This window comes from Cylas formicarius, unplaced genomic scaffold, assembly GCF_029955315.1.
Source record: "Cylas formicarius isolate icCylForm1 unplaced genomic scaffold, icCylForm1.1 PGA_scaffold_12__32_contigs__length_19106922, whole genome shotgun sequence".
NCBI lineage: Eukaryota > Metazoa > Arthropoda > Insecta > Coleoptera > Brentidae > Cylas > Cylas formicarius.
Window position 1 is genome coordinate 8,706,840 of NW_026844225.1, and position 17,860 is coordinate 8,724,699.

General features: G+C 32.1%; 1 protein-coding gene and 1 long non-coding RNA gene across 2 annotated transcripts in view; one reads left to right on the top strand and one right to left on the bottom strand.

The window, feature by feature from the left end:
• Positions 1-17,860, bottom strand: part of LOC132708584 (uncharacterized) — a 72,534-nt gene that overhangs the window by 27,382 nt on the left and 27,292 nt on the right. The gene's annotated exons all lie outside the window — the stretch shown is intronic.
• Positions 4,563-17,860, top strand: part of LOC132708582 (uncharacterized) — a 62,343-nt gene continuing 49,045 nt past the window's right edge. Inside the window, exon 1 of the mRNA XM_060680979.1 lies at positions 4,563-4,936. Coding sequence (XP_060536962.1) covers positions 4,694-4,936 — 243 coding nt within the window. The 5' untranslated portion in view covers positions 4,563-4,693. The remainder of the gene's footprint in view (positions 4,937-17,860) is intronic.

The following is a 17,860-nucleotide window of genomic DNA, read 5'->3' on the forward strand; positions in this document are numbered from 1 at the left end:
CTAAGTACCCCACCAAGAATATGCTTGTTCTGGTAGTATTTGCAAAAAAACGTTCCATTTTAAAAAGCCCCACAAATTCATAGTGCATCGTTATTTGTAAACTAACTAAAAAAACTAAATGAAGAGTACTCGCCGATATACAATGTCCAGCAAAAGTCTGGCTACATCAATTTCTTTAAAAATAAAATATTATAAAGCGCAACTAAAGCGTAGAAAATAAAATACTAAAAATGTTCTATAATCGGCACTACCACTTGTAATTTTTGTATTTTTACTATTGGCAAATTATATTTTATATAGTACGATATATATTTTTTTATTTGAATTTTTTGGTATTGTTTAAATACTAAATTATTACAAATTGAATTTTACAAATTAAGAATACAATTAAGACTGTTATGTATGGAGGAGGCATAATGGTATGGGAAGTATGGCGGCATCAAGTGTTGGAAATTTGGTAATAATTGAAGGGACAATGGATACTAATATTTAGCTAAATATTTTAATAGAAAATTTGCAAGAGAGAGCACAAATACTTGACTGATTTCGAAAAATCGTGGCAGTGCGTATCGTCTGCTGCGTACGCAGTCTATAACAAAGTCACTGCGCAACTTTGTATTTTTAAGGCTTTGGGCCCTAGAGGAAAGCATTGTTTTTCTATCGTGTTCCTGCGGACCACTATGGAACTTTCACCAAATAGATGCCATTTTATTGTGCATGCACTCTGTATAAAGTGTCTTTTACATCTCGCCGAACTTCAAAGTTACGCTAAATATAAAATTTTTTACAAATAATAGCGATTTCCAATGTTATTTTTTCAAATATTTCGCGAACAATGTTTTAGGAAAAAATATTTGTTTTCTGAAACTGTGCAGTACGTCCTAAATGACGTCATCGAGTGGATTTTTTCAAATATCCCGAACAATGTATGTGATAGACGACAACCGTAAATACAAAAATTGTAGCTCTTTTAAACCAATTGACCATATTTTTTGAGAATTTTGATTTACGGCTTAATAATTTACTATGAAAAAGAACAATTTTCAGGGTCTTTTAGATTTTTGTCTATAATTGAAAAACCCTGTACATAATCGAAAAAATGTTTGAAATAGAAGTTATAGTACCGAATCTTCTGCGTCTCCTGGCAAAATAATTTTGCCGAGCAAGATAATAGCTTTCCAGAAATGTTATTACTTCTGGAAGCAACAATAACAAAAACAAAAATTTCAAAAATTAAAAAAAAACTAGGCAAGTCTTGATTGTTCCCACTTTCTACGGTTTAGATGCGGGTGTGGACTTTCACTTCTCTGCTAAATTTGAACTCGATAGTTACAAATTTGAGACATCTATTACACTCTTCAATATGGTACAGAATATCTCGAACACCCTGTACAATATGTGAAAATCTAAAATACAAAAGTTTTAGCAGTCTATACGGATTATATGGATGCGTGAAAGAAAATGGCAGCTGAAACACAGCCTTCTAGTTATGGTCAATTATCCTATTTTCAGTTTTTTGCAATTTGCGGGCGCACACTGTATATTTTAAAAAAATCAGGATCAGGGGTCCTCTGGTACACGAATTTTTTCGATCGCGTATACGAGAAACGATTTTTTTCTCGATACCCTGCAAATGCGGTTTTTAAATTTTTAAAAATACTTCTCGATCCCCCAGACGCCCCAATTTCAATAGGTCCCGTTAGGGCACTAAACTCTATATTTGTGCCAGTTTTGAAATCGATAACGGCAAACCTCGGACACTTACCGTGTTTCATAGCGATGTACGAAAAACAGACGATAATCGCAAAAAAAGACAGATTTTCTATGGGCTTATGTATCTCGCGACTAGTTTATAAAGAGAAAAATTTAAGCATCCTGGTTTCAACGGTTCAGAGGTTATTCGCGTTTTTATGAAGCGACGCCAGAGAACGGACAAACAGACAAAAAAAAACAAATACTTTTTTCCACGCAAAATTAAACTCCACTTCAAAGTTCGGATCTCAATCCAATCCAGCACCTGTGGGAATTTTGCTTAGTTGCAGATGTCATCTTTCTTGAATTCGGTAATTAGTAAAAAAAAAATTCTAGTATTAAAAGAGCAAAATACTACCGAAAAGGAGATTAAAATTATGATGTAGTATCCCGCTTAAAAGATCAAGTTTTCTGGGAAGAAGTTACCGCTCGAAGATTAATTGCGTTTTTTGAAAAACCAATAAAATTTAATATTGAAATAAAAATTTGGTGACGAAGTTTATCAAAATTTTTCGATAAGTCTAAGAGGGTTAGTAGTGGCAGCTTGCATTCATCTGTAGTCCTAAATATATCATCGGTTATTTGTGCTATAGTTATAGTACAGCTACGTTCCCTTTTTACATCATGATTGAGTAAGGGGGATAATCTGAATAATAATAATAATAATATTTTTGAAAAAGTGGATAAAAACCAAAGTGAAAGCAGTCAAAAACAAGATTGCTTTCGAAAAATCGTCGCTTCGCAGTTTCTTGTGGTAAATAGACATACCGTTTTTCTATCGTGCTCCTGCGGACCACTATTAAACTTTCGCAAAATCGATGTAATTTTAGTATGCATACACCCGATATAAAGCATCTTTTAAGTCTCCCCAAACTTCAAAGTGACGGCAAACTTTGATAAATGTTGTAAACTGTACACATAACAGGTATATTCAAAAATTTTTGTAAATAATAGCGATTCCCAATTATATTTGTTCCAATATCTGGCGCACCCTGTATGACAGACGAAACTTGACACTCTATCTCGACACTGTTTAAACCAAATTATCTCATGTTTCATAGTTTTTAATTTACGGCTAATAATTTACCCACGAAAACGGCATTTTTAAGAGCTCTTTTTTTACGAATAATCGACACACCCTGTACATAATACAAAAAATACCGCAAGTAAAAGTTATAACCCTAGATGTATGTTTCAAAGTATATGAATTTTTTCAATAGGATAAACAGTTTTCGAGAAAATACATCTTTTCGGAAACCATGCAGTACACCGTAATACTAAATTGACTACGATTTTTCCAAAAATCTCGAGCAGCACACGTGACAGATGAAGATCGTAAATACCAAAATTGTAGCCCTTGATACGCCCTATAACACTGAACGGATTAGCTATTTTTTGTAGGAATTTTGATTTACAGTTAATAATTTACTACTTTAAAGAACAATTTTCAGGGTCTTTTAGATTTTTGTCCATAACTAATTTTTCAAAAATTAAAAAAGATACTTCGCTTTATTTTATTGCCCCCAATTTAAACAGTCTAAATATGGGTCTGGAGTTCTACTTCTCTCCCAAGTCTGAAGTCGGTAGCTGCAAATTTGGGGCACTCATTACGTTTTTTAATATTCCACGGAATATCGCGAACACCCTGTGCAATACTTAAAAACTTTAAATATGAAAGTTTTAGCTGTCTATATGGGCTATATATATGGTCATGTAAAAGAAACTAACAATAGAGAGTCCCATTTTTCAGGTTTTTTGAAATTGCGACGCACCCTGTATATTTTTGAAAAATTGTCAAGAATAAACGTTTATGGAGCCGTATCCTCTGCGTCTTCTGGTTGAAGAATTTTTTCGGTCTTGTAAACGGTTTTTAAAAAAACGGTCTTTTTTGTAGATTCCGATTTTTTATTTTTTAAAATATTTCCCAATCCCCCAGAACCCCGATTTTCAATAAGTTCCGTCACGGGGTAAAGCTGCATATATGAAAAATATGAACTCGATTACTTCAAATTTCCGACACTTATCGTGTTTCGTAACAGTCGAAAATCGCGAAAAAAAAATGGATGCCGGAGCCATTTCTTACAAGTTTATGTATATCGTGGAGGGTTAAAAAGGAGGCAAATTTCAATTTTGTAGCTACAAACGTTCTAAAGTTATTCAGGAAAAACCAAAAGACGAGAACGGAGAACGGACAAACAAAAAAAATTTTTTTTTTCGACGTTGATCATTTCTGTACCAACGGTGATCCCATTGGACATACCGTTATCGAGATACAAAATTTTTATACGAGCGTAGATACTTTTGAAAAATTCGATTTTTCGAATGTAACAAGAGAATTCAATTTTTACCTAATAGATCCGGCTCAAATCTAAACTTCCGTTCTCACTATTTGATAAGCGGAAAACCGGTTTTGTTGTACCCTTTAACCGCGTACCGACTACAACAAGGAAAAAAAATTGGAAAGTCGAACACGCACTTTTCCAATTTATCCGGCCGACCGCCGGAAAAATGAAGAGATATGAAGCAAATACGAAATATCTCGGTCATTTATCTTTGGTTCATCGTATAAGATAAACGGGAGAGCAAAAGTGGTTGACAAATGCGGAGAACAATAAGACAAAAACGCAACTTTTTGCCATAATAAACGATATTTTTCCCCAGAGTAGAAGAATAGGAGAGGATTCGAAAGTTGGTTGGGGGGAGGTGGAGGAGGGGGTAAAATATATGATAAAAAGATGCTGGGGATATAGCCCAAAGCGCGCTCGAGTCGCCGTCAGTTCGATTTCAACTTTCCCCGGGAGCAGCTCACATCTCGTTGGGAAACTCTCGCGCATTCATCGGTCATTCCCGGCAGTTTCCCGCTCATTTTCGAACAAATTCGAAAATGCCAGTGATCAATTTTAAAAAATACAAATAACCGCAGTATAATCAAAATAAAATAATGCCTCTTGCGCAAATTATAATAAGCATTTATATATTTATAACATGCGTTGGTATTTTTGGAAATTTGGCGTTTGGTTACAAATTGTGTACCAGCAGGGTACCACGGAACCCACTTTTAGTGGGACTTATGGTTTCGGATTTGTCCGTTTGTGCTGTAAGCTGTCCGGTTAAAACCTATCGTTATCTTTATAGATCCCCTACGTCAACATTGACGAACGTCATTTTCCTCGACTTCTTTGAGGTAATTTTGTATGTGTGTATGTGTGTTTTCTTCACTGATTAGGGAAAACTTTTTTTTGTTCTGCGACGAAATATTTAAATTTTCCGTGTAGAGGTGCGTGTTTTTACTCACAACTTGTGGGAAACGTTCGGAATAGCAAATTCCGTCATCCGTTTTGGTTACGCGTCTCGCTTAAAATGTCGCAATGTTTGCAGGTCACGTTTTCATCTCCTTTACGTTTTACGCACAAATCTCGTAGCGTTTGCCGCACTAGTTCTTTTTTTTGCATGAATTTGAATCCAAATGCAGTTTGATATATTTAATATGTATCTGCCAAAACGTTAATACGCCCATAAACGATCGCTGTCTCTTGCTGACACATTTAAATATATAATTTAATCATCATTAATCATTTCAAAAAAATTAAAATTACGTTTTTTATCGCAGTTTTTCACACATTTTTTGTTTAAAATTAGTTTGTATAATCGTCCTGTTTGGAAGCAATTTCCAAGTTAATTTTGTAAATAAAAATTGTACTATACTACCCCCTAATTATTTAGTTTATGAAACCTTCTACTTTGCATATTTTTTTCTTTCTTGTGTATTTTTGATTGCAGTTTTTGAGATATCAGAAAAAACTTCAATATTAAATTTTGCCACATTAGTATTTTTAAAATTGCAGTGCGCTTTTGGTATGAAACCAAAAATGTATAAATGTCTAAATAAATTTGTGGAAAATGTACTTCTATATATTCTATCGTGGTTTCATTCCACTTAACATTTTGTCAGAAATATGATTATTTAAGAACTGCAGAATATAAAAAACAGTGAACATTGAAGAACTGCTTAAACTGATTTCCAGCAGCTTCGTACACTTCGCGTTGTTTACATTTTACAAAAAAATCTAAGTACTCCACTAAATTCTTGATTCTATATTTTAGACCAATTATTATAGTAATTGTCTAAATATTATTATTTTTTAAATAAAACAATAATATTAAAACAATAAATTGCAAAAAAATTAAGATAGACATCAAACTTGTTTTCGCAGATGTCAAAATGAATATTTGAAAAAAATATATATACTGCGATCCATTAAAAAAAAAAACATAATTTTACCGCATATCTTAAAAATTACAAAAAATATGATTACGCCAATTTATTCTAAGTAAAAAGACTAATATTAAATGAAATATTCTTTAATTCTCGAGTATAAAAATTAAGTATATAATATGTGTATTATTCTCAGCAGAAAAAATAAAAACCACGGAATATAAAAAACAGTGAACCATGAAAAACTGATTTCCAGCAGCTTCCAGACATTTTTCGTACACTTCGTGTTGCTTGTTTAGACATTAACGAGGACAATTCGTCTGGCTTCTATTTGTCAAAATGCTTATCTACATTTGAGAAAATCAGAAGATTTTCTATTTATTTTTTTAAAATAAAATAATAATATTATTATGTTAAATTGCAATAAAATTGAGATAGACAACATACTTGTTTTCTAACATGTCAAAATGTATATTTAAAAAAGTACGTTTGAACAATTTGGCATTTTTGAAAAGCGTATTAGAAAAGCAATTAAGTTGTTCAAAAATATGTAGTGCGATCAATTAAAAAAACATAATTTTAGCGCGTATCTTAAAAATTACAAAAATATGACTACGGCGCTGTATTCTGAGTAAAAAAAGACTATTAGTTAATGAAATATCCCTCAATTTTGATTAAAAATTAGAAAAAATTTTCAGTATAAAAATTGTCCATATAATAATATTAATATGTTAAATTGAAATAAAATTGACATAAACAACATATTTGTCTTCGAAGATGTCAAATGCATATTTATTTGAAAAAATAAGCATTTTAGAAACATAATTTTTTTGCGATAGATTAAAAATACATAATTTTAGCGTGTATATTAAAAATTACAAAAAATATGAGATGAAATATTCTTTAATTTTTATTGAAAATTGGGCAGAAATGTCGCACGTGCTTCCTCATTTAATGCACCCTTCCCTTCTTTAATACATAAAATAGGTGAAAAATAAAAACAAGTAAGGGATCCTTAAAAAAAACAAATAGGACCATATAAATTTCAGGGAATTTATACAGTACAAGTCACCTATTTTTAGTGCTAGAATGCCGTTTTTATTTATAAAATTAACATGAAAATAAAGTTCATCTATCTGTGTTTTAGAATCTGCGCGAAAAATTGAAAATGCCGTAAATATAAAATAAGTGGCTCTTAAAAAATGAATCGTCTAATATAAAAATTCTATACGAGTTTACCACCACCACCCCAAATTGGATGGTTTGCTGACAGTATTATTGATAAATTTTAAAAAAATCCTTCACTACTGAGGAGCTCAAAATAAAAAGTAAGTCAAGTAAGTATGGATAATTCTGACCACCAAAAACTGATTTTAAATCAACAAGGAGTGATCTGACAATTACGTCTATCCACTGCAATTATTCGTACTTTTTTATTTCATTATTGTAATCAAGAACAGTGCAGGAAAAATAAAAGGCCTGATATTTTTGGGGAATTGACTAGACTATATAAAAAATATTTACCTGACAAAATGCCAGTGTTGTATCACATTTTTCGTCAAAAATATACTATACACATCTCTAGCGGACGCCACTGGTAGGAATAAAAGTGTTGTGCACCTGAAAATGCCCCCTGACGTGCGTTTCTTGCAAAATATAAGAAATATATTCATTTCCGCCTGCTTGTATCTCAAACGTTAAGCTCTTTCAAACATATATTGATATGATTTGTTTTTTATGTAAGTTCAAGAATTATTCTCTTCTTTCGGACCAGCCTGTATATTTGATCGATTATAATGCGAAGTGACATTAGATCGTTTACAAGATCAAGGACTCAACTAAATTTGCATATAATTTGATGGAACTCATGAACTACGCGAACACACCTGGTCTTTGAATAATAACAGCACAACCTGTAGCATAGCTAAATCGCTATGTTTTGAGAAGAAATAACATTACATCCTATTTTATTCAATCATTATCCCTAAAAGTTTAACAAACAATCTACAATCAAAGACGGGTTTTCAACAATTAACATGGCAGTTGAGTTGACTGATGGTTTTCTGTTTCGATATGATATTTTTTCGGCAGTATATTGTTAAACGAGATAAGTGTGTGTGAAAAGTACCGGAAGGGTTAAATATCTTCAAAACTGTCAAAAGTGGAACTATAAAACTGAATAGCTGGGGATTTTTGAGCAGGCAGAAATATTTTGGAATTTGGATTCTGCCATTCATTTTAATAGTATCTGGCATGATTTCTCCTTATAATTAACAAAAAGAAGTAACACCAATATAAGTAAAAGTGCAACCCATATTCGTTTAGATGTTAGCTTCAATTTCAAGTAAAGGTCTTTAATAGATGCGTAAACGAATTATAATACTTAATATGATGGAATTCAATACATACTTTATAAATTGTACTGAGGTGGCTTTCACATGATGAAAATCCATTTATCAAAATAAATAAGAACTAAAAGTTCAGATTTTCACGAAATTATATGTTATGACATGACAATTGTTTCGACAACAACTTGTCTTTATCAAATTTGATAAAAACACGGTATTGTCGAAACAATTGTCATGTCAAAATATATAATTTCGTGAAAACCTGAAATTTTAGTTCTTATTTATTTTTACATACTTTATATTTCCTGGGATTTGTCGAAAATTAAATGGCAACACTCGATTTGCAGACAACAAATATTTTATTAAAAATCCATTTTTCCAGCAACGAAATCATTTATTAATATATAGCTATAGCGCTATGAAATACTTGTAATAAATCAGCCAAATCCTGTGTGCATAGTAGACAACAAACTAATAAATATTTCAGTCGGGTACGCCATTTCAGCTGTGGGGAGTATTAAATAAATACGATTTTGCCATATATCATTAAATAATTGATCTTAAAGGTCTGGGCAACAAAAGGAATTTCTACCATCACAACAATACGGCCACACCTGTTAGTAATTTTCCCATTAATGTCGCATTTTAAAAGCGGAACGGAACCTACATTCAAATCATTGGTCGGGACAAATTAGATCGTGAAAGCCATACGATTATCAAAAATTGTTGATTTTAGCTTTCCTTTGTAGTCAAATTATTCATAATTAATTTCGTTTGTATATCGTGCCGTGTATCTGGGAAACACTAGTGCAGAAACCGCGTCGGTTATATCGACGAATTTCATTTTTCATCAAATGCAAACAATAAATAAAAAAACAACCAGATCGATTTTTTTTTGAAGACCGTGTATTGCGATCACAAAACGATATTTCAAAATTTTTTATTAATTTTCATTTTAAAATTAGGTGGGAATTCTCCTAATACCTTTTGTCATAGAGGTTGGGAAATACTCTACAAAAACCAAAGCAATTTGCTACTTAAGTTAACATTTAACTGAGTTCCAATTAACAACATTAAAAAACATACCGCGGAACGCTTGAACATCTCAAAAACTGCTAACAGCAGTGTTGTCAGATTTACCAGTGTTAATCAAAAATTTCTTAACACTTCAGAATTTTCGAGAACTTAAGAAATGTCTTAGTGAAAAATATAAAAAATATATAATTGGGAAATCTGAAAACACCGCTGTTAGCATCTTTGAATTCTGCAAGTTGAAAAATGCCCAGGTATTATCCTATCAGTTCTGACATTTTGTGTTGCCGTAGTCAATATTTATTTGAAATTATGAAACCTTACTAAACTAGACAGGCGCAATTGATTGCAACAAAAATAAATTGGGCATTTAAGTTGTACATACCATATTTTCATATTTGGATTCTTGCCATTTGCCTGAATTGTGATTTCAGAATATTACAGAAACCACGAATTAACTGTTGATCACTAACACAATCTGCCAGCTCTCACAGAGTGTCCCAAATATGTGGCGGAGTGGTGGTGTTGTGTCTTTGATATTTGACGGATGTCATTGCTCTGATTGTGACTGATTCGACTTCCTTTTCAAAATTTATACATATAAAATGTTTTTTTAAATTGGAAAGTCGCTTAAAATGATATCCTGGTACGCCCTTTTATTGGACAGCCTGTTTATTTGTGCTTTTTATAGAGTTAATTTTCTTAGAACAGATTTATCACAAATAACTAATAAATTAACTGAAAATGGGCGCAAGTATATCAAAACTTTTTTTGTTCCTTCGAAGTACTCTAAAATAAGTAATAAATATAACTAACAAAATCATTTCCAGTTTAATGTGAATTGGCATACAAAATTCAACTGTTTTTTTCTAGTTTTTACTATTCTTTTTAGTTTAAACTGTTATTCTTGAGATTTTTGAGTATGTATTTTTAGAAAATGGGAAAGTCCCTATTCTAAAACACCTAGGTTCAGGAGCGACAGGATGGTTTGGGTATATTTTAGTCACAGTATTTTGACATTTGTCTTATGGTCGTAGAAAAGGGGACTCAAATGGCCTTTAGCATGATCGACATTTTCTGGTCTAGATAATTGTTAACCAAATTTTTTAAAAAGTCCAACGTATGTTTTGCCGATTTTTCTGAAATAATATCATTTTCTATTTATTTTCTATTTAGTCACAAATTTAACTAGGCACGAGCACGAAACGAGTGGTTAATAAACGAGTGTCCAAAGAAGTTAGTTAAGAAGTTGCGGCGATCGTTTAAACTGTTGGTGAAAAAAATATTCATTTTTTTTATTGAGATTTTTGAGTACATATAACCAGAAAATTTTTCAAGTACCTATTCTAAAACATTCAAGTTCGGGAGCGATCGGATGTTTTGGGTATATTTTAGTCACGGTAATTTAACATTTTTCGGTCATGGCAAATGAAACTCGTGACTAAAATGGCGTTTATCGGACATGTTGTATAATGAAGTATGAGATAATTATTGAACAAATTTTGTGTAAGTATATTTTGACGATTTTTCTGATTTCTATTGATTCTTGTATATTTTATAGGAACTTTAAAAATTGGTAGAAAAATCTTATGCTTATCTATTTTATAAGCTTTTCTTTCGATATTCTTAGTTTATAATTGTCTAAACTAATTCTTCAAATGCTATTGACAAATTGAAAAAAAAAACTGCAACTCGTGAACCGAATAACCGAAATAACAAAAGAGTAAGTTTAGTCAAAACACAATTCTCCGAAATTGGCATCGTTGTCTTTGACTACCAAAATAAACGAAATATTTCATCTACTAAACGAACTGAATAAAGAAAGCTCGAATGTACTCGACTGCAAAATTTTAATTGAAATTGACATTTCATTGAATAACTAAAGTGTTTCTAAAGAGACCCGCGTGGTAGAATTGTGGATTGCATTGCTGAAAACATATATGTTCTACTTTTAACCAAAATTAAATTAACACGAAATAATTGGAGGCCCTTTATAAATTCTCTGCTCGTTTGCAAGTGATAAGAGACCGTCGAAACATGCAGGATTGTCGGGCTTGAAAAAAAAAAGAATTCCGGGCATTATTTTAACGACAAAGGGGACAAGCGAATTTTTCGCGAAATTAAAAGTCACCGGGATTTGTCGACAAACACGATAAAATTCGAAACTAAACATTTTTCGGTCGTTGGAAAACGGACAAAAAAATAACTGGCAAAGCTACCTCGCAATTAGCTTTGGGCCTTCGTATTTTTTGAATTTATGAAATGGCGGCTTTAAATGTTTTTAGTTTCTACAATATTACGAAATTTTTCTTGACGCCCCTAATGTCGTTATTTGGAAAAGAAATTTATTATTAAAATTAAATTTAAAAAAAAAAACTCACCTTAAGGGAATTTTTAAGCTTAAATTTCGAGTAAAGTAAGAGAACAAAAATTATTGTGTAACCAGATATTATCCAGCAAAATTAATATGGAGAAAAATAAATTTCGTTGTGTTGGCTGTAACAAAATCCGCCGTCACCCAGTATATAATAAAGTATCAGAGGAAAGGGGAGGGTGACTTAGAATCAAAATAAGCCTATATCTATGTGTTAGAACGTTATTTCAATTTTTGTATTTTTCATTCAAATTAATTATCATATATCTCCAACATTGAACATATTTTCTAAATTTTGATATTTAGAATTAACACGAATTAATACTTAAATTAATAATTAAATTTAAATAAATAAATTTAAATAAATAAAAATTAATAATTAAATTTATCAATTACCCTTAGGGTAGGAGGCAGGCATGTTAAACATTTAATAACCCTAAAATTAATCACACAAAAAATATGTTCTTGAATTTTTCAATAAAACTAAAAATAAAGAATAAATCTGTTATGTCTGAACTCGCGTTTCGAATCTCCATCAATTTCTGAGAGCTCGTTAGCGTTTTAAAACAATTAACTATAATTAACTGTTTCTCAGAGCAACTTTTCTTGGCTATAATGTTTTATAATTAAAAAGACACCCTCAAAAATGGCGAAAAATAAGACCGACCAATTTCGCATTTATTTTGTATAATTTTTTGGTTAAATCAAATTTAGGGAAAAATACAAAAACTGAAACCACTTTTTAACCAACAAGAACTGGATAAATACATGTTATTTTTATTTTAAGTTTGCTCGTCGACTTCCCGGCTACCACATATAACCCAAAGTTTTACTCAAAATAAAAACATACAATATTGAAATGTGCTTAATATCTCTGAAAGGTTTAAAAATAATAACAATATTGATTTTCCCGAAGACAACCACGAAATTGTATAGGAATAGTCAAAACACATAATAGGTACACATACATAGACATATAAAAAACATTTACTCAAAATGTGACTGGTGATGAGTATGGTATCTCAAAGAGTGTATTGATTGATGCCTGTGCAGTTGTTGGAACTCGATTGTTGGACACTGTGAACACCTCCCTGATGACTGGAATTTTTTCGGAGGCATGGAAGACATCAATGGTGATCCCTGTATAGAAGGTTCCAAATACGAATCTGTCAAGAATTTAGGCCATTTAATACCGCTCCAGTTTATGAGAAGTTTCTTGAGGTTGTGGTGAAACAGCAGCTGCAAAGTTATTGTTACCTAAACAATATTTTAGTGCCTAACCAGTCGGGCTTTCGCCCCAAACATTCCTGTGAATCAGTCATTGTTACTGTCTGTGATGAATTCACGAGGGCCTTGGAGGATGGTCAATTTGTGTTGGCTGTATTTTTGTACTTTAAGCGTGCTTTCGAAACAATCAGTAGAACTAGACTGTTAAGAAAATTGTACAAAATGGGTATTAAGGGAACAGCTTTGTTCGTATTTAACAGATAGGGTACAAAAAACGAAATATAAAAATTGCATTTATGATTGCATAACTGTAGAACATGATGTTCCTCAGGGGACAGTTTTGGGACCATTGTTGTTTCTTATGTATATAAACGATATTGTAAATATTTTAGATGATACTAAAGCGGTATTATTTGCGGATGACACTATGATTTTTATTGTGGGTGAAAATGTGGATGAAATGCTGGATGAATGCTGATCTGAAGATTGCTTTTGAATGGCTGTGCAATAATAACCTTCGTATAAACACGGACAAGTTAAGATTGAGTAAATTAAATTTCGACGTAAAGATTCATATTAACAACAAAAAAAAATAAATTCATGAAAACGAAATTAAATATCTGGGTGTTATATTTGACTCAAATTTGACGTGTCGCACACACGCCGATTACATAATGAATAAATTTTCTAAAAAGATTAATTTTATATCTAGAATAGGGAAAAATTTGTCAATTGACACCAAAATCTTATTGTATAACAGCCTAGTTGCTCCCCATTTAGAATTTTGTTCCACACTTTTGTTCAATTTGCCTAATTATAAATTAGAGCAATTATAGATTGTTCAAAATAGGGAAATGAGAAATATACTAAACTGTAACAGATATGTACCATTTCAAAGCAAGTTGAGTGTTCTTAATTTCTTGTCTTTAAAAAAAATCATGCTTAATGTCTATGTATTTATTTTTAAAATTAAACATTGTGTTCCCAATTATGTTTGTGAAAAAGTTACCTATTTCAGAGATATTCATTCTTACAATGCAAAAAATTGTGGTAATTTTATGTTGAGAGAATGTTTATCTAGTCATGTACAAAACTCTATGTCACATAAAGGCCCAAACCATTTTAACAATTCACCGCATGATATTAAAAAATGTGATACTCTTAATAAATTTAAAAGACTTTTAAGACGCCATGCATTGTCCAAATTCTGATTTCTGTGTGCTTAGCTTTTGGTTTCCGTTTATCTGGAATTTTATGTTTTATATTTGGAATTTATTTTTTGTATTTTAAAGATTATATTATTAAAAAAAAAATCATTTAGACCATAAATTTTTTTGGATAACAAAGACATACAATGACATTTCAAAAATTAATAGACTCGCCAGTGTGAGAATTTTGTACTGGGCAAATAAGCCCCTACAAGATGTAAACTTGGAAATATGCGTAATACTTCTTAATATACGATTTTGAGTCAAAAATACTTTATCGGCATCTATAGGCGCACCCACAAATGGATCCCATAACGTAACCGGGACTAAACCTTCTCATAGTATAAATTAAGCAACTGTTGCCTAGTTAAAATCTCAACAAGATTTATACGATTATTTACAGTATTTAGAGTTGAAGTAAGAGTATCGCAATGAGAATTCCCCTTTAAACATTTATCCAAACTAAATCCTAAAAACCTCACAGTATCCCTACTTGCTATATACAGATATTAAAATTATCACATTATTTCTGATAATTATGAAACCTCATAGTTTGTGTTTTGCTTCTGTTGAAATATAGATTAATATTTCCAAACCGTGTCATCAATCTAACGAGTACCCCACAGCACTTCTCTGAGAGGTCATCGTCCTAATCATCCTTTCAATCAATCAAACTTTCAAGATGCAATTTACATATAATATGAAGAGTACAGGGTCTAAAACTGAACCTTCAGGGACACCCGTCTCTATGCGTTAACTAGCCTTACATTGTCACCTTCCATTCTCTTACCGTTATAAAACTTAAGGGATACAAATTGAGAATGACCTTCTAAAAAAACTACTGATCCAGTCTAGAGGCTTACCCCTTATACCCGAAGCGTGCAGAGCTTCCCCAAGTGTCTTAAAATCAACACAGTGAAACTCCCGATTAAGGTAGAAAAAAATTCCCATCGGGCACTCACCGTCGTCGATATAAGAAATTATCCTACGGAAATACGAACAAGTAGCAGTTGAAGTACTTCTATCTTTTCCGAAGCTATGTTGGTTATCTATAAAACTATGATATTTAGATACTTTAGAAAAACTATTTGAAATTATTGCTGCACGATAGTTCTACGGTAACTGACGACTATTTGTTTTTAGACACGATGGCAATGTGCCAGATTTTATTCATCAAGAATATTAGAGGACCTATTATCATACTCAGTACTCTATTTAATGAAAACGTTGGTATGTCTTCGGATCCCAAAGACTTTGTTTTTTAATTTATTTTTTTAAATATGCAAGAGCCCATCCTCCATAAAAGGTAATATATAAAAACTCTGGCCATTAACGTCCCTAATAAAACTCAGACCAATACTTTTGTTGTCCAACTGAATGGAACTAACAATATTTTTGGGAGCGTCTATAAAAAAGTTATTAAATACAGACGCCACAATATTAGGCTCTTTCTAGATTTTATTACTCTGTTTATTCATTAAAAATTTATACTTCCATTTTCAGTATTGCTGATTGTGTTACGTTGTAGAGATCAGTAGATATACTCTTTGACTGGTATATCTCAAATGAATCGAGTCTTAACATGGATAAATGTAAAGTTCTAAGCTTCACTCGTAAGCAAGAAACTATCGATTTTCGATATAGAATCTCAGATATTGTTCACCGACTTGTAACAGATACTAAAGATCTGGGCGTGCATTTCGATCAAAGACTTACATTCGTGAACCACATAACGAGCACTGTATCGGAGGCTAATCGTAATTATGGTTTTATACTACGCAACTGCAATTCTTTTACCGACATTGCTGCTTTGAAGGCCCTGTATTTTAGCTACGTTCGATCTAAGCTTGAATACGCCTCGGTTGTGTGGAATCCGATTTACTCTTATCATAGTTGGGCGGTCGATGGTGTACAGAAAAAGTTTTTAAAGTAATTGTTGTTCAAAACAGAAGGCGCGTATCCACCGAGAGGCATAAACTACGCGTTTTACTTGGAAAAATTTAATATGAATAGCCCGGAATGTAGGCAGAAGTGTGTGTCAGTTATCTTTGTTTATAAATTGCTACACAGCATGATAGATAATCCGAATCTACTAGAGTATTTAGATATTGGTGTATGGTCTGTTCATAGATATAAGAAAGTGACCAATTGCTTTTGAATGGGATTATCCAAGGGTGGTCATTAACATACAATGCAACAAGATTATTACCTAAAGTTTCGGGATTTAAATTCGGGTAAAATTGTGGTCCCTAATAGAAAATAATTTTATACCTACCTGTGTTTAATATTCTTTGGTTTGGTTTACTACTTAGTTTAAGTTTATTAGTAATCACTCTTATTTCGTGCGTAATACAGCGTGTGTTGAATCGTGTGCGAATTTTGCAAAATATGTGCCAGTCTAGTGTATCTCAGGACATGCTCCCGCCCAAATGTAGAAAACACTATTCTATTGAAACTAAGGAAGTTATAAACAATGTTTATTTGACTCTCATTGAACGCGGTGCTAGCAAGCAAGCATCCTTAGAAGAAACGGCCACATTGACGAAAATTCCAACATCAACTGTATGGAAAATTGTGAATAATCCCATTTCAGCGAGGAAAAAAGAGTGTATCAGTTTATCAGTTATAGGAGGAACAAAGCGTTCCTACATTAGATATCTTAATTAGGAGACTTGAAAAAGATGAAACCGGTGTTAAATGTGGCAGAACTACCTTATGGAAGTGTATTCAACACATGGGTTTTAGATTTTAAAAAATCGACAAAAGGCCAGTTTTAATGGAATCTTTTAGAATTCGGAAATGGCGACTGGAATATCTAGAAAAAAATAGGATTAACAGAGAACAACAAAGGTCAATTATTTACTTGGATGGAACCTGGTTCGACACTTATGATACCCCGGAAAAGGGTTGGGTAGATTCAACTGATAAGTTTAAAACAAACGCGCCATCAAAAAGAGGTAAAAGAATAACTACTTTGCATGCTGGCTCTAAAGATGGTTGGATTCCAAATGGACTTCTCTGTCTGCGAAAAGTATATGGATTACCATGAAGACACCACCGCTGATTTTTTGAAAGTTGGTTTAAAAACAAACTAGTTCCAAACATTCCTCCTAATAGCGTCATTGTAATGGACAATGCAAGTTATCACAGTAGACAGTTGACTAAAATCCCTTCCTCATGTGACACGAAACCAACAATCCAAAACTACTATAATAACGACATTTATTTTCACGAAGATTATACCAAAAAGCAATTAATTGAGGTTCTACAAAGCTTGAACCTACAAAAGGAATACGTCTGTGATAATTATGCAAAAAATCTAGGGCATACAGTTTTAAGGCTTCCACCTTACCACTGTATATTTGATCCCATTGAACATGTTTGGCACCAACTAAAATCTGCCATTCGTCGTAACAATGTTTTTCCCCATCTTAACTCCAATGTCCTCAAACTTACAGAAACCGAAGTTTTTAGCATCCCTCCACAGAGTTGGGCAAATTCTGTTAATATGTCTGTATATCCATATTGCAAATAATATAGAACAAACAATAATTAGAACAGGTGATGATAGCGATAGTGATACTGATATATTATGTGAATAATTTAAAGTAATTTAAGTAGGTAATTAAAATAATTTGTAATTCTATTTTAGATTTAAACATAAATACATACATAAATAAATAAATATTTTTTTAGTATCTTT